The following is a 23359-nucleotide window of genomic DNA, read 5'->3' as shown; positions in this document are numbered from 1 at the left end:
ACATGGCTTTATAACGTGTATATGTTATGTACTGCACTAAGGCCGGTGGTTCTTGTTGGCACTCGCGTGACCACCAGATAATAGACCGCTGTAAATCACTAACATACATAAAAGTTAAGCAAGTCATGTTGTTTATTTCAGGGCGGGACACAAATGTACTAGTGTACATTAAGAGGAGACTGGCAATGTGTGCACGAAAGCTGGGAAGGACGAGGGAAGCTGTGAAGATGATGAGAGATGTGAGTATTTTTGTTACAGTTGGGTTCCCACTATCTTGTGTTCTTTGTGTACCTTTTGCTTACATACTACAGCAGTTAGCCATTTTGACCAAAGGAATGCAGTTATTGTTCTATAAGTCCAACTTAGTACTCGGCACTGGACATTGAAGCGATCGGGATGCAAATACATAACGTACAGTACAATGGGTATGAAAGAGAAGACAGAACAGTATACTGCGCTTGAGCACACATTGTGGAGTTTTGCTGTACAAGCTCTGCCCATAGGCTGTGCTGACGCTGTTGGGAGGAGATGAGAGCGGAACATCAGGATTAATAAATGGTCTACTGGAGAGATCTTATGCACATGAAAATATTATCAAGGTCCTCTACATGTGCACGTTCAATATACAGTGTTTTCAATGTTTGCACCATCATACAATTGCAGGTACAAAACACAGTGCTCGCTTTCTTTTCAAGCATCTCAATGCTACTTATGATATTTGGCAAGCCTACCTATAGTGTTGACTAGACAAACCTGTTCAGTTTCCTGTAGCAACAGAAGACATTTGTTTTATATGCATGGAGAGAAATGACACATTATTGGGAAAGTAAACTTGTATATCAGAGTTAAGGTGCATACACACTGGGCGATAAAGTGGACGACTGAACGATAACGATATCGTTATCGTTCAGTCGTCCACTTTATCGTCCATTTTTAAGCCCAAAAAGATGAACGATGACGACGACGCGCGTTCCCGAGGGTCGTTCGTCAACGTTCATTGGGCTGACATGCAGGCCAACCTGACGATCTCGTCAGGTTGCTGCATGTCAGGGAATGGGGGAGAGGGCCCGGTGCTGAACGATATCGTTAATGATATCGTTCAGCAGCTGTGCTCAATGTCATGAACGACATTGAGCACAGCCTGCCGGGGACACACTAGACGATATCGCTCAGGGAGCATAAATCGTCTAGTGTGTATGCACCTTTAATAATGAAGTTATCCCATTTGTGTTTCTTGATTTACATAAATACACTCTCATCTAATGAATACAAACTGTGAGGCTGGAATGTTTAGGCTCCTTCTTTTGCTGACCAATGATTTTGCACTATCTGTACATTAAACACCAACTTTCCTGTATACTTAATTTGCTTATAGATGTGCATTTATACTGTTTTAATGGATTAATACTGAGCTTGTGTTTTCTTCAGATAGTCCTGCAGTGTTAAGTCCTAATAGGTTGCAGTATTCCTATGCTGAGAAGTCATTATCCAATTACGACCACAGTGAGTGTTTGAGCTTCTAGAACTGCTCTCTATCCTATGTCTTGCAGTTAATGAAGGAATTCCCGCTGCTGAGTATGTTCAATATTCATGAGAACTTGTTAGAAGCTCTGCTAGAGCTCCAGGCATATGCAGACGTACAAGCAGTCTTAGCAAAGTATGATGGTAAGTTACTTTCTCTAACTCCCACAGTGATATACGGTTTTATTCTTGTATTCTGTACAAAGCTGAAACTCTCACACATATAACACACTACTAATTCACAGCCTTTATGCAAATATTTTAAACTCACAACCTTCACCTGGTGCCACATCATCATTTACAGCTCAAGATCTTGCAATTTCCTTCCTGGAAAATATAGATACAATTAAAGATTACATTAAAATCGTACCATAACACACCTCTCCAATGATGGGAACCAAACTGTACCTTCTTCTAAGGTACCTATTTATCACAAGCCACATTTTTAGTGCATATTATAAATCATAGTCTCTTAAATTCACAATGTGAAAATGAAAAATTTCATGCAAATTTAGCAACCTCCCCTCCTGGGACACTGGCTCTGATAAAAGTCCATCCTGGTGAAGATCAGAAAGATTTAGAGATTTATAATGGCCCATAGTCTATTACGGGGCTATCCTCTGCAGATGGCGTTAGCAGGCGGGGACAAGTTTGGTAAATCTAACAGCTTAGCAGCCCCCATAGAAACCTACAGTGGCTGCTCTGCAGATGGAAAAAGAGGGTCTGCATCACAATTCAAAGCTATCTGCTGTGGTCCCTCCTTCCCAAGTCCCAGGGGTCCTTAATATTTGCAGGTACCTTCCCCCCCCAAAAATACCTGCAAATATTATTTAATAAATAAGCTTCTAAGTATTTTTCTCCTCCCACCACAACAATTCTCCAGATGTTTTCTCTGCTTCTACCTACTGTGAACTGTTCAGCAATGACTCATTTAGTTACAAGGGTGGTTCAATAAGTAAGGTCCCAAGACCTCTCACGTGTGTAATGTTTTCTATTTCATTCTAAATTCCCTCCTAGCCAGAGCAGGTAGACCACTGCTTCCCCTCACGGTCATTAGACTGCGCCTCATATCAGTCATACTGTCCCAACATCAGTTGTAAGATAACGGGGCTGGCGGTAACATGGGCAAACATTGAGGTGCGTAGTGTTTCAGATTTCTGCATCTTCAGCTGAAATTCATTGCCAACTTGTCGAGGTGTATGGTGATAACGACAGGACAAACATTCAAGATGAGCAGCGATCCGGTCAGCCAAGCACGTCCACCACAGATGACAATTTGTGTACCTACAACCCTGACCTGGCACCAAGTTATTTCTATCTCTTTGGACCATCGAAGAAGCACCTGGCTGGAAGGCGATAAGCAACAGATGGTGCAGTTCAGCAAGCTGTCATGTCCTGGCTTCAAGTGCTTGACACTGAGTTCTTCTATTCCAAGATAGATGCCTTGGTGTACCATTGAAACAAATACTTAGACAAGTATGGGGACTATGTGGAAAAATAATCTGTACCAAGGCCATACTATTCATTATATGTATACTGTATGTACGAGTTGAATTATTTTACGGAATATGAGGTTTTGTTACCTTATTTATTGAACCACCCTCGTATTAAGCACACTTTAACAATACTTAATGTTATCCCTCAATTCCCTACAACCTCTCCTATTCTTCCAACTTTCCACTTTACCCTCTGTGTCCCCTCATTTTTAATTTTAAAAGCTGCCTAGGCATGCTGGCACTTACACAGGTGCCCCTATGTCCTGGAAGACTGATCCTACTAGCACCTGTAATAGAAATGTTACAAGAAAATCAATTCTCTCACACCTGATACTTTACTATATAATCACACCCCCAGATCACTTGTTCACCATTTTTATTTACTCATCCCTTGGGAAAGGTCCTCTTTACTATCCATGTAGGCAAAACAAAAACCTATAAACACAACCGTAGCCTACTGCTTACATTGAAATCCTGCTACTAATGTCACTGTCTGGCTCCCACAATCTGGCCAATCAGAGTTTCCTTTCATTCACATGGCACAAATCCAAGGGAACGTTTATAGCGCTTTCTTCAAACACGCCTTCTAGATGAAGGTCACTGATTTGGTGTATGCGGCAGGTTCTAAACCCACTGTTGAGTAAATCTGAGGTTTCTATATTTACTGTATAACAGAAAAAAAAACATTGATGGTGTAAATTTATTTGTGAGCAAAACATACACTTTGAATGAAAAAGACGCGCAGCACCTAGGACCTGGTGGTCTGAGAGGGACTGCTTGGCATGACTGAGGCCACAGTGTACGAGGGTGGAGACATCTGTAGGTGTGATTTAGTAAACACCAGAATAAAATCTAACTCTTGGTTTTACTTTTTTGAATGCATTTTTCAAATTAATTCGGCACTCCACATTTAAAAAAAAAAAAAAAAAAAAAAGTGGAAATATGAAATCTTGTTTAGATTTGCTTTTTAAGATTAGAAAGGGCATTGTTTTCACCCCCAAATTTAAACATTACTTGGCTACCCGTCTCTTTAAATGCCTGCTTTGTAAAAGCCCTTGACATGTCGGGGAGTGTAATGGGGTAGGGTTGGCCTGCTCTGGCTCCCAAGGTCTAAGCTCCTCATTTTACTCTTAATCACCCCACCATCTCCCTTTCTCTTAGAGCAGTGATCTATCCGAGGTATCTTTTTCCATCCTTTTCTGACATTAAGGACAAATTCTCAATACCAAATAATATCTTTTTCAGTTTTGCAAATCTGTAACTTTCACTTTTCCATGAAAGCTAGACTTTGGCCCTCATTCAGAGCCGTACGCTCTGAGCAGAGCGCACGCTCTGAATGAGGGCCGGCCTCCATGAAAATGGAGCGTCCTTCTGGACGCTCGTATAGCTGTGGGTCACCACCCACAGGCTATACGAGCATGCATTTTGATGGCCGCGATGGTCGAGACCATCGCGACCATCGAAATTGCGAGCCGGTTCCTGCGGTTGTGGTTTTCAACCGCAAGCTCCGGAGTGATTTTGGCTCTATCAGAGCCAAAATCACTCCCACTGACATCACTAGTGATGTCAGTGGGCCGGCTTCTGACGGGAGGCGTTCCCGTGGGAACGCCCCCGTCAGGGAGGCACGCCCCCGGCACGCCTACCAAAGGGGGCGTGCTGTCAATCAACATTGACAGCACGCCCCCTCTGATCGGACACAACGAGCGAAGGACTTTCCTTCGCTCGTCGCGTCTGGCGCATGCGCACGACGGAGCTCCCTCCGTCGTGCGCATGCTCAGTCCAGAACATCGACCCACTTGCGAGCGGACAGCCGCTCGCGAGTGGGTCTGAATCAGGCCCTTTGCTCCAGACCTCCATCTTTGAAATGTTATGTCTTAGACAGTTTTTAACTAAGGGTCTGGATTCCACCTTATATGAGGAACTCCATTTGCTCGGCTTTACAGACAGAGATCCACATGAGAGGGTCTGGGTTAGAACTTTGAGAACCACTCGACAGCGAGGACTGGGAGAAAGACAAAATACCACCTTCAGTTTTTTGTGTGTTCTTCTAAAAGAAAACTCTTATAAGCTCTTGTACAGATGGTACCTTGTTCCCTATAGGTTACATAAATTCTCAGCACAGATCTTCAGAAGCTGTTGGAGAGGTTGCACAACGATGGGTATTATGACTGGTGGTTACTATCCACCCTTCTAAACTTGGAGATCCCTCTCTCCCAGGTTTCTCCTCCTTCCATTGAACCTCTCTTCGGCAACAAGGGATCATAACAAGTTGATTCGGCATGTTGCCTTGGTGACCACATGCTAAATTGCCTCTACCACATGTCAAATTGTGTCAGCCATCTCCCCCATACATGCAAGCAATTAGAAATAGAATTTGGCATGTGTACCAAATGGAATATATGACAATTATTTTACAAAACTCAAAATCCTTCATTAAAGTCTGTGAGCATTGGACCCCCGTATTTTGGTGTGTGTCCTCATTTTTCCTTTAAATGTTTTAGTTTTGCCCGTTTGGGCAGACATCCTCGCTTCTCTTCTCTTTCGCGGTTAGCTACCCACTTATGTCCCTTTCTTCCCTCTTTTCTTTTTATTCTGTCTTCCTTTCAATTTTTTTCAGTATCTTAAAATGTACTACTCAATTTATCTTGGTCATACTACCATGGACGCTTGTAGGTTTCATGACCTTTACTGTTATTAGCAGTGTTTAGTACCTTATGACCTTTGCGTGTTGGTATTAATGTACCTGCTAGTTTTTACTCATGTCATAATTCCTACAAATAATGTCTTTTTAAAAAGGGCATTGATTTCATCCAAAGTAAAAAAAACAAAAACATTTTGTAGATTTATAGAGTAAAAATGTAAAGTTACTCAGAGATTTAGATTTAAGAAAACAAATATTAGTATTTTCAAGAAGAATGATAAAAGCCTGTATAAGATCTGTTAGTTCTTTACACTTTACTGGCGTACAACCACCATTTAATGAACCTCTATGCGCGGTCACCCTGCATTCTGCCTGTGCAAGACTTATATGGACTGTATCTGATTTTCTATTAATCATTTACATGTCAGTAGATTTCTCCGGAGTCCATACCAACCACTGCAAAATTGATGAAGTACATGTGTATATCTCTCGTTGACTTTCTGGGAACAAATTGTTTAGTTATGATCACTCTCAGAATGGTTAGCTTTGTTTGCTAAATTGCTTTATACAGTAGTCATGATCTTATTTACATTATATTGATTTTTTTATTGTTTGACATTAACAATTAATACATTATTGAATTTGTTTCTATTGTGTAGGGATGTGGTTTTGCAGTTACTGTACTTGTGATAGAGTGTAACTGTAACATTATATATGTTTGGTGAACTCTATTATACAAATAAAACCTCATACAATTTAATAAACTAACTCCCAATTGCACTATTTAAGATAAAAATGAGTAAATAAACACTGATTTATATTGTGTTACCAGATTTGAACACTGTCCTTATTTGCCAGTCCACATAAAATATAAATGTATATTTCTCTCCATAGATATAAGTTTACCAAAATCTGCCACAATATGTTACACAGCTGCACTGCTGAAAGCCAGAGCGGTGTCAGACAAGTAAGTATTTTACAGTATTATAGTATAAAATGATGTGACTGCATGTTCATCGGTGGCAGGTAGAATAAATGATCTGTGCATGTTGCAGCTATGCCCTTGTGTGACTACCTAGATGTGTTACTCTTGTCCTGCTCACACCATTGCACAAGGACTCCTAGCCATGGGTCTATTATATAAAGGGGCGGGTACTCAATAAATCAGGAGCGTATTTTATTCATTTCTGAAATGATTTTGCTGATTTCTTCCTGTTTCTGGAACTAGTTCTAAGAATTAAAAATATTACATCAGAAAAAAATCACTGACATCTTCAACACATTTTCTTAAGGCAAACACATCCACTAGGCGATATTAATGAGCGATTGAACGATAACGATATCATTATCATTTGATCGTGTATGAATCGTGTACTATAATGTCAGAAACAACCAGCGATGCGCGCTCCCGCTGGTCGTTTCCGACATCAATCATCGCCCGAACATGCCGGTCAATCTGCTGATAACGACAGATTGGCCATGTTCGGGCATGAGGGAGGGTGTCTGCACTGCATGACTAATCGTTCATTGTAGGCACTGCAGGGTTTGGGGAACGACGGTACGATTACGATGTTGTAATCGTACTGTCTTCCCATAGTTGCCTAGTGGATGTGCGGCATTAGAATGGTTTCTATGTGAATGATACTGGCACCTGCAGAATGTGAGAAATGGTTGTATAATATACAGTGACAGTACCAAGTATGCTTCCTTTTGTCTTCACATATTATTTTCTTACATTATGAAGTTAAAATAAATTGATTTATAGTTCATACTGCTGAAAAACACAAAATATTCTTTAATGTCAAAATAAAAAAAAAACTACAACCTAATTACAAATAAAAGCATCTAATTGGTTTGGTGTCCTCTGTACTATTTAACTGCAGTTGACGTGAGAATAATAAAGCAGCCTGGAAATGTACTAATCAGCTGTGGGACGTCTCACAATAGTAGCTTCATACTCCTCAAACCTTAGATAAAGTTGTTAATAAGCTGAAAGAGGAGAATGATGTAAGATACATTGTAATTAAAGATTTGAGCATTGTGGTGGCAAGAAGTCACAAATGTATAGGTCTGACCCCTACTACAGACATCAGCATAGATATAGGAGACACTGTGGGGACTCCGCTAAAGGAGGCTTAGTTCTGTTGATGGCAGTTTTGTGAGATCTGTGCAACGTGTGCTCTCTGAGAAGTAATTCTCTTTTCATTCTTTTTGTCCTGTAGATGGACCAGTACCTGCAACATCTTTCCTCCCTACACAGCGACTCCAGCTTGAGAGGGCAGAGCAATGGTTGTCACAGCTTTCCCTGTGGTGTCTGCCTGCCAAGTACAGCTCTGGAGTTAGGTGTGAGGTGAGAAAGAGATTGCATGGTCTGGTTTATTTCCCATATAGGTCTGTGCCTGTATGGTAACATGTGGGAGCAGCAGAGAGTAGAGCTAGACTACTGCACTAGCATCATTCCCATTCTGTACTGAGAATTACAGGGGATCAATCCGTAAAATACCCCCTATATGTGTTGTACAGTTCTAAGTTATGTTCTTATCTAGAAGGAGAACTGGAGTACAGTACTGCATCAGCATAGAACATTTTATCAAAGTATGATGAGCTGCTAACTGCTTACATCAGTTTCCTATTGCATTGTATCTACAATACATCCCACTAGTATTTCTCTATTGTAGCTTATGGCATGTTAACGATTCCCAGTGATATCTGTTATCTTTGTTTCTTGTCATTTTCAGATTTTCCCCAGAAGCCGCATCACGGCGAGGGCTCAGCACAGCAGAGATGAATGCTGTAGAGGCCATTCACAGAGCAGTGGAGTTTAATCCACATGTGCCAAAAGTACGTCTGCAATTGTGTTCTGCAGATTCTATAGTAGCTTCTAAATGTCCCCTCCCATAGGCTGGAATGATGGAATGACAGTACCAGTACCACATGCTTGTGGCCATTTAGGTGCCAATTGCTTCCTTAAGGAACATAATTTAATTCACATTGGCTCCATTTATATTGTTATCTCACTCTCCATAGTCCTTGAAATGGCAAAGAGAAAATATACAAATGTCAGTTCTGTTTCTTTTGATGCATTTAAATGGCTGTTTATAAGGAAATGTCTACTCACCAGACCAATACATGATGATTCTTTAGTATAGGTCATAGATTTCATATCCTCTGGGTAACAACTGAATATCATTGTATGCCCCCATCTTGCTCTCTGGATGGGAGGGTAACTATGACTATTGAAGGTAAAGCTTCGTTCATTTATAGCTTTCATAATTTTGAAATGAAACATTGGTGAAGGTGTCATGAAATATGTCCCCCACATTTCCTATAAATCAAACATAAAATACTTATAGGAATGTCTTCTAAATTATTTTGCAGGATTTAAAACTTCTGACGAATCCAAATTAATAAGTGAAGTATTTTTAGATTTAAAAAAAGTGTCCTACACGATTTGTAACATAACCTGAAGTGAAATGTGAATGAATCTAGTCTCCTGCTCAATACATGTTACTGTATGCGCATTTTTATATTGCGAGTGGTGCTGACTGTGTTCTTGTTTCTTTGTATTACAGTATCTTCTTGAAATGAAGAGTTTAATACTACCCCCTGAACACATACTGAAGAGAGGGGACAGTGAGGCGATAGCATATGCCTTCTTTCACCTTCAGCACTGGAAAAGGGTAGAGGGAGCTTTAAATCTCTTACATTGTACGTGGGAAGGGAGTAAGTATTTTGTTCTTTTCTAGACTCTCTTGGCTTGAAATATGGAATAAATTAGACATCTGAGTACATATTTGACTACTGCTGCTAATTGTTACCATTGGTATACATTAGACCTCTCTGTACATCTCTCCCTACTGCTGTCCAGTGTTACCCCTGGCATACATTAGACCTTTCTGTACATATTTCCCTACTGATGTCCAGTGTTACCCTTGGCATACATTAGACCTTTCTGTACATATTTCCCTACTGCTGTCCAGTGTTACCCCTGGCATACATTAGACCTTTCTGTACATATTTCCCTACTGATGTCCAGTGTTACCCTTGGCATACATTAGAGCTCTCTGTACATATTTCCCTACTGCTGTCCAGTGTTACCCCTGGCATACATTAGACCTTTCTGTACATATTTCCCTACTGCTGTCCAGTGTTACCCTTGGCATACATTAGACCTTTCTGTACATATTTCCCTACTGATGTCCAGAGTTACCCTTGGCATACATTATACCTTTCTGTACATCTCTCCCTACTGCTGTCCAGTGTTACCCCTGGCATACATTAGAGCTCTTTGTACATCTCTCCCTACTGCTGTCCAGTGTTACCCTTGGCATACATTAGAGCTCTCTGTACATCGCTCCCTACTGCTGTCCAGTGTTACCCCTGGCATACAATAGACCTTTCTGTACATATTTCCCTACTGCTGTCCAGTGTTACCCTTGGCATACATTAGACCTTTCTGTACATATTTCCCTACTGATGTCCAGTGTTACCCTTGGCATACATTATACCTTTCTGTACATCTCTCCCTACTGCTGTCCAGTGTTACCCCTGGCATACATTAGAGCTCTTTGTACATCTCTCCTTACTGATGTCCAGTGTTACCCTTGGCATACATTAGACCTTTCTGTACATATTTCCCTACTGCTGTCCAGTGTTACCCCTGGCATACATTAGACCTTTCTGTACATATTTCCCTACTGCTGTCCAGTGTTACCCTTGGCATACATTATACCTTTCTGTGCATCTCTCCCTACTGCTGTCCAGTGTTACCCCTGGCATACATTAGAGCTCTTTGTACATCTCTCCTTACTGATGTCCAGTGTTACCCTTGGCATACATTAGACCTTTCTGTACATATTTCCCTACTGCTGTCCAGTGTTACCCCTGGCATACATTAGACCTTTCTGTACATATTTCCCTACTGCTGTCCAGTGTTACCCTTGGCATACATTATACCTTTCTGTGCATCTCTCCCTACTGCTGTCCAGTGTTACCCCTGGCATACATTAGAGCTCTTTGTACATCTCTCCTTACTGATGTCCAGTGTTACCCTTGGCATACATTAGACCTTTCTGTACACATTTCCCTACTGCTGTCCAGTGTTACCCTTGGCATACATTAGACCTTTCTGTACATATTTCCCTACTGATGTCCAGTGTTACCCTTGGCATACATTATACCTTTCTGTGCATCTCTCCCTACTGCTGTCCAGTGTTACCCTTGGCATACATTAGACCTCTCTGTACATCTCTCCCTACTGCTGTCCAGTGTTACCCTTGGCATACATTAGACCTCTCTGTACATCTCTCCCTACTGCTGTCCAGTGTTACCCTTGGCATACATTAGACCTCTCTGTACATCTCTCCCTACTGCTGTCCAGTGTTACCCTTGGCATACATTAGACCTCTCTGTACATCTCTCCCTACTGCTGTCCAGTGTTACCCCTGGCATACATTAGACCTTTCTGTACATATTTCCCTACTGCTGTCCAGTGTTACCCCTGGCATACATTAGACCTTTCTGTACATATTTCCCTACTGCTGTCCAGTGTTACCCTTGGCATACATTAGACCTCTCTGTAAGGGAAGCAATCGGGAAGCCGACTGCCTATATACCGGCAGCCGGCTTCCCGACTGTCTTATCCCGGCAACGGTGAAATGCCGAGCGTCTAGATGTAGACGCCCGCATTTCCCCGACGCCGGGAGACCGGCGCCCGGCATCACGATCGTAGTGATGCCGGGCGCCGCGAGCGGACATCCGCGGGGGGGGAGTGTTAGGTTTAGGGCTCCCGGGGAGGACTTAGGGTTAGGCACCCCCCCTGGAGGGTTAGGGTTAGGCTAGGGGGAGGGAGGGTTAGGGCTAGGCACCCCTGGGGGAGACTTAGGGTTAGGCACCCCCCTGGGGGACTTAGGTGTAGGCAGCGGGGAAGGGGATGGTTAGGGTTAGGCACTTGGGGGGAAGTTAGGGTTAGGCACCCCTAAGGAGGGTTAGGGTTAGGGGGGTTAGGTTAGTGGATACTTACCTATCCACGATCGGGATTTCCAGCGCTGTCGGGCTTCCGCTGCGTCACACTCTGCTCCTGTCGGGCTGCCGCTGACGGGAATCAAAACGCCGATCATACCCATTCCCTCTGTACATCTCTCCCTACTGCTGTCCAGTGTTACCCTTGGCATACATTAGAGCTCTCTTTACATCTCTCCCTACTGCTGTCCAGTGTTACCCTTGGCATACATTAGACCTCTCTGTACATCTCTCCCTACTGCTTCCAGTGTTACCCCTGGCATACATTAGACCTCTCTGTACATCTCTCCCTACTGCTGTCCAGTGTTACCCTTGGCATACATTAGAGCTCTCTGTACATCTTCCCTACTGCTTAGATTTTGCTTAGATAGTACTTGTATGCTATTGGAATATATATAATTAACTAATCTGATAAAATTGTGAAGTTGCTGGTGCAAGTGCTCTGTCAGTTTGTACTTATAAGACTTCATATGTTTAGGTTTATTATAATGGAACCATGTTTGTCAATCAACCACATAACAATCTCAAAACCAATGCAGTTGATAGATTCTATCAACATTTAGACTGGACTTCTGATTCAGAACTATTGCTGATACGCATACCTTGCTTATTTTGTATTTTATATATATTTATTTAATTGTTTGCTTTCACAAAAGCCCAAATACAATATTAAAATACTGCATAGCCCCACACCCAACACTCCATGTAGTTTCATCTGGTTCTGTTTGTTCTAAGGGGAAGATTCCGTCAGATTCCATCAGATGTATACATTCTATAAATGGGACGTCATAGGTCAAAGGGGTACCCATGCCACGCACTTTGCACCCAGAAATGACATGAATGTACCATGCAGTCGCCCCACCTCCTATCATACCTGCTGTCAGCAGCGCCATGTTCCTGGCTATGTCTTCATCTTTTGTCCTGGGCTCTAGTTTATAGTCTGAGAGGAAAAAAAAGACACCAAAGTTTCAGCCTGATGTCTGAGCAACATCTCACTGTCTGATCTGGTCACCCATAAAAAGAAATTCATTCATTTGGCTAAGCACAAGGATCAAGTCCAGACCACACTGGGGTTTGTGTGTGCAGTCAGATGCTGACTGGTAACACAGGCTGATAGTGGCCATCATCCAAACACAGCAAACAATGCAGTGCTTTTTTGTGCCAGACACAAAGCAATATGGTGGCTGACTTGTGTTGCCATTTTTGTCCTTTACATCCAAGAGAAGCTGTTTGTAAATATGTCCACTATAAGATTTATAGCTTATCAGTTTCCCGACCGCTATTTATCCTTGCGCTAAGTGACTGATATAATTAATCATCCACACTCTCTGCTGCTTATCCTAATATGCCAGTACCAACTTGCTGCAATACAGATATACACAAAAACTACAAAAAAGAGGATAGCGCTTCAGGGGGGAATGCAATATGTCTGGGTCTGAAATGGCCATTACTAAGGTACTGTGGCTCCTGCAATATCACAGTCAAAGTCATATTGTCCACAAAAGGAAACCGATAACTGCCAAAATGTCCCCAGGATGAAAGCTGCAAATCTATAGGCCTTTGTCACCTCTTTTTATGCTGAATGTTGAATTACTTGGCAGGAAGACACATATAGTAGCTCAATCAAAACCACTGCTCATTAATAAGAACATAAGTGGTCACATTCTACTCTAACAAAGAATTATACCAGAGAAATGATATAAAACACATAAGCATGTCTCTGACCAAGCAGATGAAGAGCAAGAAATTGAGTTTTGAAATGGATGATATAAATTCTGAAATGAACCCCGATTCAGATGATGTGGCAGTATCTGGAAGCAGTTGTTTGAAAACACAAACTTTACCATTTATTACTGCTAAAGAGAGCAATTACTTTTTCACATGGGACATTTTTGTGCTTGTCGTTTAGTCAGGTTTCTTTTTTATATACAGATGTGTCCACATACATCTATCCTCCGTGCTCTACAAGTCGCGTACACGCATGAGAGCTGTGTGACTCGGTATCGCCGAGTTTCTTATCGTGCAACTTTTTACCTTCAAATGTGTCTTATTCGCAGAGCTATGCGAATATGACGCACAAGCAGCATCTGCTGATTAAAATGATATGCAGCATGCCCATATTCTGTGTGAGACTGTGGGTGTATCTGCATGCGAAATGCTATGTTACAGTGTCTCAGCCACTGAAACTGTAATGTAGCATTTTGCATGCAGATGCAGTCGCTCACAGAACATAGACATGCTGCATATCATTTTAATCAGCAGAAGCTGCTTGTGCGTCCTATTCGCATAGCTCTATGACTAAAAGTCTTATTTGAAGATAAAAAGTCGCACGATAAGCAAGTCTGATACTGAATCACGGCATGGCGCGACTAGAAGGGCTGTTTAACGTGCAAGGAGGCTAGATGTATGAGGACACATCTGTAATATTCACTGTGTCAGGTTTCTTTTTTATATACGAGTAATATTCAGTGTTTGAAGATCTGATAATCAGTGTGAAAAGATATGCAATAATGCAAAAACATCAAACATGGGGCATCAGAATTTTTTTTAGTACTTCAGGAGTAGAGAAATAACCGGGTATCGTTTTGTTGACTATGAATGTCGTTATCATGCTGTTAACATTTTGATAATGTCAACACTGACTAATGTCGACATTGTGAATGTGGACACTTTGAACGGTAAATCTCATTGCTAACATGCCAAGTGTTAAAAACTGCAACCAAACAATAAAAGTTAAAATATCTGCTGATATTTTACTAGATATTATCCTTTATAATTAAAATGGCAAAATCTTCTCGATTGCTGTATAATAATAGTTAATATTGCTGTGGTTCCACACCTAGGAAGCAGAGTGAAGTTTGCCTTGGAGTCACTAATAGCAGCAGTGATCCAGTCACTAATTTGTTATACAGCATGAGGAGAGTGTTTCCAGCTTCTCATGGGTTCCTACCTTTGTTGTATGTCCCATTATTACAGGGTGATGAAGATCAAGTTGTTCAGTTGTAACATTTGGCAGATGCTTTTTCTGGACCGCAAAATACCAGAAAGCACCAGAGATATGTTAACGGTTCGTGAGAGGTTTTACACTGAGGGTTGGGAATGCTCTCTCTTATGTCTGTACTTTGGTTAGGTAAAGTTGGATACATATTGAGGCTCTGGATATGTTATAGGGTTATTTTATTTGTAGAACAAGTTCAGCTAGTAATAGCAGATTGTCCAGGACATTTAATAAGCCATGTACAAAATGTTCTTATTAGTACAGTATAAGAAAATATAATTTCTAGCAGTACATACATATCACCACCGGATGGAGATGTCACGTCTTACAATCTGGGCCAAATGTAATAGGATAATAGATTAGAAAATGTGAGTGTTTAGCAGTAAAATCTCACCCTTTTTAAACTCTGCCAATGTAATAGAGTCCGAGAACATGCAAACTCGCATGGTTTTACACTAAAAAAAAACCTCACGATTTAAACTCATTCACGTTTTCCCATATTGAAAACTTGACCAATGTGAGAGTTTACTGCTAAACTCTCACCCGATTACATTTGCCCTGTGTTTTTTTTTCTATTGGCAGTGCAGTATCTGTAACGGAGTGAACTGTGATGATGCTGTTTTATATATTGCCTTGTAAAAATACCAGCGCCAACGCAGTAGAGGCGTGCTCCACGGTTAGCTGGTCAAGGTTACATTACAGTAGTATAATATTTTTTTTTACACTTCACAGCATTTGGCTGGTTTGCAGTCATAATACATCCATATGTTGTTTGCTCACTGAAACACAGAGACTGGAAGTAATAGTTTTTGTTTTCCAGTGTTCATTGATTCTTAGAAGCTTTAGTACATCCTATGTATATTCTACAGATTCTTTCTACATTGTTATTTGAAATTATCAGACATATCATTAACATGCTTGGATGAAATGTCCCATTCATTATAAACAGCTGCCAAATCTTGCAGACTCAATACTGTGGCACGGCTGGAAGCCTTCTAGCTTTGTATGTATTTTTCTAATGTGGTGTGAACGTGACCTGCCGTCTGTCCTGACCTTTCTGTATCTGCTGTGGGTATGATTCATGCCTCTTCCCTATATAACTCCAACTTAAAGCACTTAGCAATACTGGCATCACAGAGGCCTATTATAAAGAGGATGGCCTATTATGAATTTAATATATTTGAATGCACTTTTGAGTGGTTAATGTTTCTAGTAATAGGCCGGCATTAAACACATGGGTGGTATGAGGGAGTAGTGTGCATTGTATGTGACACCACTATCCTCTATATCATATCCCACAACACACATTGCCTCCATCTTCCTCTCTGTAAATGGTATAAAATGTGGTCCCATTAGTGGTGGTCATGAATGCAGTAATGCAGGATAACAAGAACATGTATATTTTATCAGTGCTATCAGTGCTACTGCCAACTACCTTTGTGGATTTCACACCTTCATGGGAACTAGAACAGTGTGTCAGCAATAGGAGATGAGACAAACATTGCTGTATGCCCCTGGAAATAGCGTGGTAACCTAAATGCAGGCATAAAGCAGAGAAAGCCATGAATGATTTTAATAATATGTAATTCATGAGTCTCACATTCTGTCCTCATAGCACAAGCAGGACTAGATAGTGTGAGCACAGTGCATGTCTCCTTTGCATACTGTGACATTAGGCATTGTTACAACCTTAGGAGGCAGCACACTGTGTGACAGATCCCATTCTTCCTCCAATTTGTGAAACCCCCTGTCAACGAGAGCTGGATGGAGGTGGGCATGTGCCTCCTGGTCACATCCCACTGCACCAGGGAGATTTGATGTAAACCTGACCACAATGTCCCCTTCCTGTGGCCAGGACATTATACTCCTCCAGTCTGGTGTGTACACACACCTTGGCTCTAGGCCCCAGACCTGTGTTGTGTGCCCTCCGCCTTGAGCTACTCTCTTACACCAGCACTGTGAGTGCTTGCTCCTGGAGTCAACTAACGTGGACATGGTGCTCCTATGTGACCACCCGTGTGCACTCAGGGGATCCGGTAGGGCCTGTACCCCATGGCTGCTTGTCCTCAGGAAGATAGGACCTTTATTTCCGTGCTCTGTGTGATGAGAAAAGGGTTTTCTGCTCACAAGGATAGTTCAACTCACTTTGGCATGGTATTCTTGTGAACTTGTATTCCAGAAAAGTGTAAGGAAATGAGGTATAGTGATTTCCAAATGCTATGGACCATCATCTAAGAAATCTTGTACAGACTGCAGCAGCTTTACTCAATCACCTGTGTGACAGCCTCATTAATAACATTAAGGTGTGTGGTTATTTCATAGACTTGTCCTGCATTAGGCTCTTTTCACACACAATGGTTTTGTGCCATGTGTAATGTTAATGCTGTGTGTATGGATCTCTTTTCAATCTTTAAAACTGAAACTGTGGACGGCAGCCGTCTTAGCCAATGGTTGTCACTGCCAGGGCCGAAAATAGGAATTTTGACACCCAGGCCAAGGCCATAATTTGGGGTCCCCCCCAAAAAATACAACATAGAGGACAAAAAGGGTGTGTGGTTTTGTGACACAGTAATGCCATTTATAACACATTATGCCACACATTAATGGCCCTTGCAACACATGCCACAGTAATGCCCCTTATACATTATGCCACAGTGATGCCCCTTATACATTTATGCCACAATAATGCCCCATATACATTATGCCACAGTAAGGCCTCTTTTACATTAAGCCACAGTAAGGCACCATCTCCCTTCTCTTACCTGTCAGGGCCATGCGGTGGGTGAGCTCATGGTGGCGCAGGACGGGGCTGCCACACGCTGGGCAATTGTCAGTACTGCCGTCATTGTAATGTGGCGCCGCTCAAGAACCAAATGGAGCTCACGGATCGGCAGCCTCTGCTGATTGGCTGCTGGTCAGCGAGCACTGATTGGCTTGCGACCGGCTCCACATTAGACTGACTGTGTCTCTGTGCCTTTCAAGGCCAGGATGCGGCTTCAAACCCATAAAAGCAGCAACCTAGCCTCCCGGCAGCCTCTCCCTGGCACCCCCTCAAGTCCGGAACTCGGGTCAGGTGCCCCCTTAGCCCCCCCAGTTGCAGCCCTGTCACCGCTGCAACATGGTGATCGCGCTGTGTTCGTGCGGTGTAGAAGCCCTAATGTATTTGTGACTTCCACTAAAGTTACACAACCGTAAAAAAAAAACGTCCTTTTTTTGCCAGACAAACTCGTGTGCGAAATAGCCCTTAGGCAAATTTACATAATATTTAACTGATCAGAGCTTAGATGCTTGCATATGCCAAAAATGTATAGAAATCTGCAATTTTCAACTTCTATATTGTATATACACAAACTGGTAATTCATGTTTGTCATCATTTCCAGCAATGCAGCTTGTATACAATATTCATTTAAACATGACCACAACCTTTTTATTTTCTTAATTTAAGAAGTTTAGGGGACACAAATAAAACAAAAATTGTTTATTTAAAAAAAAAATGTTTTTGTGGAACACTTTTTTTGCTGAGTAAGAGGCTCTGCATCACATATCGTCTGTTCTCCTATGTTATTAGGTAACGCTAAACTAGTATCATGATATTATTTATAAAGATTTGGTCCTAGGATACAGATGCTGATGCTTTACCTCTATAGAGTATGACTTATATTTCGGAATATATTAAAAAAAAACTATGTAAATCTGGGAAGTACTCCTATTTCTCTGTATTTATGAAATTGCTGAGTTGGAGCTACTCGCTCTGCTTGCTGAAGCATGGCAAAATTAAAGTGCACCTATCGCCTACTGTAGAGGTAAACCTGTGTGGTGTATGTACTAGTACTCAGGAGAATGCACGGAAATGACTGCAATGTCACTAGACCAGAGGTTCCCAAACACGTTCCTCAAGGCTCCCAAACAGTTCAGGTTTTAGAGATATCCATGGTTGAGCACAGGTGATTTAATTAGTGCCTCATTTGATTTCAACACCTGTGCTCACCATGGATATCTCTAAAACCTGAGCTGCTGGGGTGCCTTGAAGACCGTGTTTGGGAACCTCTGCACTTGACCCTTAGTTGGGTAGACAACAATCTCAGGTCAGCCCACAAAATGGTTGCCTTCTGCACAAGTAAAAGGTCTCCTTACTCTTGCTAATAAAGAAGTATGGTAGTTCCTAGTCATCTTGGTGGCAGAGCCTCCCTAGTCATACTCCCTCCCCTATCTTACTCCCTGTCATGCTCCAAAGTTTTGATACAAAAACAATTAGAATACAAAGATATTTATAAATGATAAACATCTTCTTTGTTTATTGTAATAATTTTTTTAGTTAAAAATAGCCAAATCTACGGAGCTCCCTAGAATTGCAGGGAGAGGAGAGGTGAGGCAACAAGAGCTCAGCCTCATCTGTGACACTGCTTTCAGAGCTGGGGGAGGGGCCACACCACAGTCAATAATACTGCACAGAAGAGAGCCAAAAGAGGCATGCCTCACTGTGTGTGTGGAGGGGGGTGTTTTGAGCACTGATGGGACACCTTGAACGTGTCATGTGACCAAGAAGTGCATTGCTCAGAGACCCACCGGAGCTCAGGCAGCAGCAACAGGGGAAGGTAGAGAAGAGACAGTTTGTGATGCAGGTAGGAGAATTGACACTGAAGCTTCGTGTAGTGAGGGGAAAGTTACAGTGAGTAGGGGATGAGGCATGCACCCAGCACTCAGACCCACCCCCATATGTGCCTCCACAGCCTTTGACCTCACCACATGTCACTGCTCTATAGACACATCTGGAACCCTCGGAGGGCGATCCTATGGAATTAGTAAATCAGTAACACAAAGGAGCAGATAAAATATTCTACCTGCAATAACTGGAAAAAAACATTTCTTGACAATGAGATGGTGATAAGTCGGCTCTACTATTTTCACGTCTGTCTTCAATTTCAGTGTGATGTAATTTGTTCCTTGAACTGTGATTACAATGCGAGCATCACTCACACAATAACCATTAACACTTCTTAAATATCTTAGTGGAACAATGTGACTGTGAAGGCCATACTTTTTGTTTTGTTGTGTGAGATTGGATAACTGATATACAGGACCTTCCCACCAGTACCAAAATAATACAGCTTCTCTGCAGGATTACCCAGCTGGAAATGACCAAATCCTATACATGCTGCTTTTATTTTTTACTTCTACTTCAGACATCCATGATTTATGCACCACAATAAATGCCATGTGTAGGTCTATGACATTCCCTGTGAATCTTGGTATTTTGTATTCATACAGCCTTTACATCTTAAGGCTAAAACAAATCTGTGTGTTGACAGGCTATGTGGTAATAAATTACATCACATGATCTAAGCTTTGTATTCACTTCTCAGCCTTTCCCCTTCTCCACTAATGGTGACAGATTGCAATAGAAAATGTATCTTACTGCAGACATAAAGTCATGGAAGCAGAGCATAGGCCCAGCCTCATGTTGCAGAACTCTATGGGCTAATCTGTCCCCTCTTTCTTCATTGTACCACTTTATTTATATTTAGTTCTCTCAATCACTTTATATTAAGGTTCTGAGCCCCGACTGTTTAATAAAATGCTAGTTGTCTTTTTAGGAAATAATCCGATATCTAATTCCGGAATCTTTAAGAGTTACTAATATACTTTGTTTTTCTTTGTAGCATTCAGAATGATTCCTTACCCATTGGAAAAAGGTCATCTTTTCTACCCATATCCCATCTGTACAGAAACCGCAGACAGAGAGTTACTTCCATGTGAGTACACCTTTCTCTTGAGTAAAGTGACACAATTGTAAAATAAAAATTTAATATTTAAAATTTTACAACATTGATTGAACACAAAAAGCAAGCAATCCTGCATCTCTGCCTGTGACTAGAAACACACTAGTGCTGACCAAGGGATTGTGTGACCAGCTGCAGTGCAAGGGGGGACATGTGTGACACACTGCTGTGCAAGGGGGGACATGTGTGACACACTGCTGTGCAAGGGGGGACATGTGTGACACACTGCTGTGCAAGGGGGGACATGTGTGACACACTGCTGTGCAAGGGGGGACATGTGTGACACACTGCTGTGCAAGGGGGGACATGTGTGACACACTGCTGAGCAAGGGATTGAGTGACCAGCTGCAGTGGAGGGGGACATGTGTGACACACTCCTGTGCAAGGGGGGACATGTGTGACACACTGCTGTGCAAGGGGGGACATGTGTGACACACTGCTGTGCAAGGGGGGACATGTGTGACACACTGCTGTGCAAGGGGGGACATGTGTGACACACACTGCTGTGCAAGGGGGGACATGTGTGACACACTGCTGTGCAAGGGGGGACATGTGTGACACACTGCTGTGCAAGGGGGGACATGTGTGACACACTGCTGTGCAAGGGGGGACATGTGTGACACACTGCTGTGCAAGGGGGGACATGTGTGACACACACCTGTGCAAGGGGGGACATGTGTGACACACACCTGTGCAAGGGGGGACATGTGTGACACACTGCTGAGCAAGGGATTGAGTGACCAGCTGCAGTGGAGTGGGACATGTGTGACACACTCCTGTGCAAGGGGGGACATGTGTGACACACTGCTGTGCAAGGGGGGACATGTGTGACACACTGCTGTGCAAGGGGGCACATGTGTGACACACACCTGTGCAAGGGGGGACATGTGTGACACACTGCTGTGCAAGGGGGGACATGTGTGACACACACCTGTGCAAGGGGGGACATGTGTGACACACACCTGTGCAAGGGGGGACATGTGTGACACACTGCTGAGCAAGGGATTGAGTGACCAGCTGCAGTGGAGTGGGACATGTGTGACACACTCCTGTGCAAGGGGGGACATGTGTGACACACTGCTGAGCAAGGGATTGAGTGACCAGCTGCAGTGGAGGGGGACATGTGTGACACACTCCTGTGCAAGGGGGGACATGTGTGACACACTGCTGTGCAAGGGGGGACATGTGTGACACACTGCTGTGCAATGGGGGACATGTGTGACACACTGCTGTGCAAGGGGGGACATGTGTGACACACTGCTGTGCAAGGGGGGACATGTGTGACACACTGCTGTGCAAGGGGGGACATGTGTGACACACTGCTGTGCAAGGGGGGACATGTGTGACACACACCTGTGCAAGGGGGGACATGTGTGACACACACCTGTGCAAGGGGGGACATGTGTGACACACTGCTGAGCAAGGGATTGAGTGACCAGCTGCAGTGGAGTGGGACATGTGTGACACACTCCTGTGCAAGGGGGGACATGTGTGACACACTGCTGTGCAAGGGGGAACATGTGTGACACTCCTGTGCAAGGGGGGGACATGTGTGACACACTGCTGTGCAAGGGGGAACATGTGTGACACTCCTGTGCAAGGGGGGACATGTGTGACACACTGCTGTGCAAGGGGGGACATGTGTGACACACTGCTGTGCAAGGGGGGACATGTGTGACACACTGCTGTGCAAGGGGGAACATGTGTGACACTCCTGTGCAAGGGGGGACATGTGTGACACACTGCTGTGCAAGGGGGAACATGTGTGACACTCCTGTGCAAGGGGGGACATGTGTGACACACTGCTGTGCAAGGGGGGACATGTGTGACACACTCCTGTGCAAGGGGGGACATGTGTGACACTGCTGTGCAAGGGGGGACATGTGTGACACACTGCTGTGCAAGGGGGGACATGTGTGACACACTGCTGTGCAAGGGATTGAGTGACACACTGCTGTGCAAGGGGGGGACATGTGTGACACACTGCTGAGCAAGGGGGGACATGTGTGACACTGCTGTGCAAGGGGGGACATGTGTGACACACTGCTGTGCAAGGGGGGACATGTGTGACACACTGCTGTGCAAGGGATTGAGTGACACACTGCTGTGCAAGGGGGGGACATGTGTGACACACTGCTGAGCAAGGGGGGACATGTGTGACACTGCTGTGCAAGGGGGGACATGTGTGACACACTGCTGTGCAAGGGGGGACATGTGTGACACACTGCTGTGCAAGGGATTGAGTGACACACTGCTGTGCAAGGGGGGGACATGTGTGACACACTGCTGAGCAAGGGATTGAGTGACCAGCTGCAGTGGAGGGGGACATGTGTGACACACTCCTGTGCAAGGGGGGACATGTGTGACACACTCCTGTGCAAGGGGGGACATGTGTGACACACTCCTGTGCAAGGGGGGACATGTGTGACACACTCCTGTGCAAGGGGGGACATGTGTGACACACTGCTGTGCAAGGGGGGACATGTGTGACCAGCTGCAGTGGAGGGGGACATGTGTGACACACTCCTGTGCAAGGGGGGACATGTGTGACACACTGCTGTGCAAGGGGGGACATGTGTGACACACTCCTGTGCAAGGGGGGACATGTGTGACACACTCCTGTGCAAGGGGGGACATGTGTGACACACTGCTGTGCAAGGGGGGACATGTGTGACCAGCTGCAGTGGAGGGGGACATGTGTGACACACTCCTGTGCAAGGGGGGACATGTGTGACACACTGCTGTGCAAGGGGGGACATGTGTGACACACTGCTGTGCAAGGGGGGACATGTGTGACACACTGCTGTGCAGGGTGCCTTGTATGGTGAAAGCAGAGCATGAGGGTTATGAATACATATGTGAAATGCATTTTTATTACTTATTTTATGTTTCCAATAGAGG

The 23359-nt window shown here is 43.5% G+C and overlaps 1 protein-coding gene across 3 annotated transcripts in view; it reads left to right on the top strand.

Annotated features, from left to right (window-relative positions):
* Nucleotides 1–23359, top strand: part of ST7 (suppression of tumorigenicity 7) — a 122915-nt gene that overhangs the window by 93187 nt on the left and 6369 nt on the right. For 2 of the 3 annotated variants that reach the window (XM_088456233.1, XM_088456250.1), the window contains exons 8-13: nucleotides 142–239; nucleotides 1551–1665; nucleotides 6553–6625; nucleotides 8397–8499; nucleotides 9231–9381; nucleotides 20339–20431. In XM_088456233.1, coding sequence (XP_088312359.1) covers nucleotides 142–239; nucleotides 1551–1665; nucleotides 6553–6625; nucleotides 8397–8499; nucleotides 9231–9381; nucleotides 20339–20431 — 633 coding nt within the window. The remainder of the gene's footprint in view (nucleotides 1–141; nucleotides 240–1550; nucleotides 1666–6552; nucleotides 6626–8396; nucleotides 8500–9230; nucleotides 9382–20338; nucleotides 20432–23359) is intronic. The other variant, XM_088456242.1, reaches the window with a different exon arrangement.

The sequence above is a fragment of the Taudactylus pleione genome, unplaced genomic scaffold, assembly GCF_031769625.1.
Source record: "Taudactylus pleione unplaced genomic scaffold, aTauple2 ptg000041l, whole genome shotgun sequence".
Taxonomy (NCBI): Eukaryota; Metazoa; Chordata; class Amphibia; order Anura; family Myobatrachidae; genus Taudactylus; species Taudactylus pleione.
The sequence above is the reverse complement of the archived record's forward strand: the minus strand, read 5'-3'. Positions and strand labels throughout refer to the sequence as shown.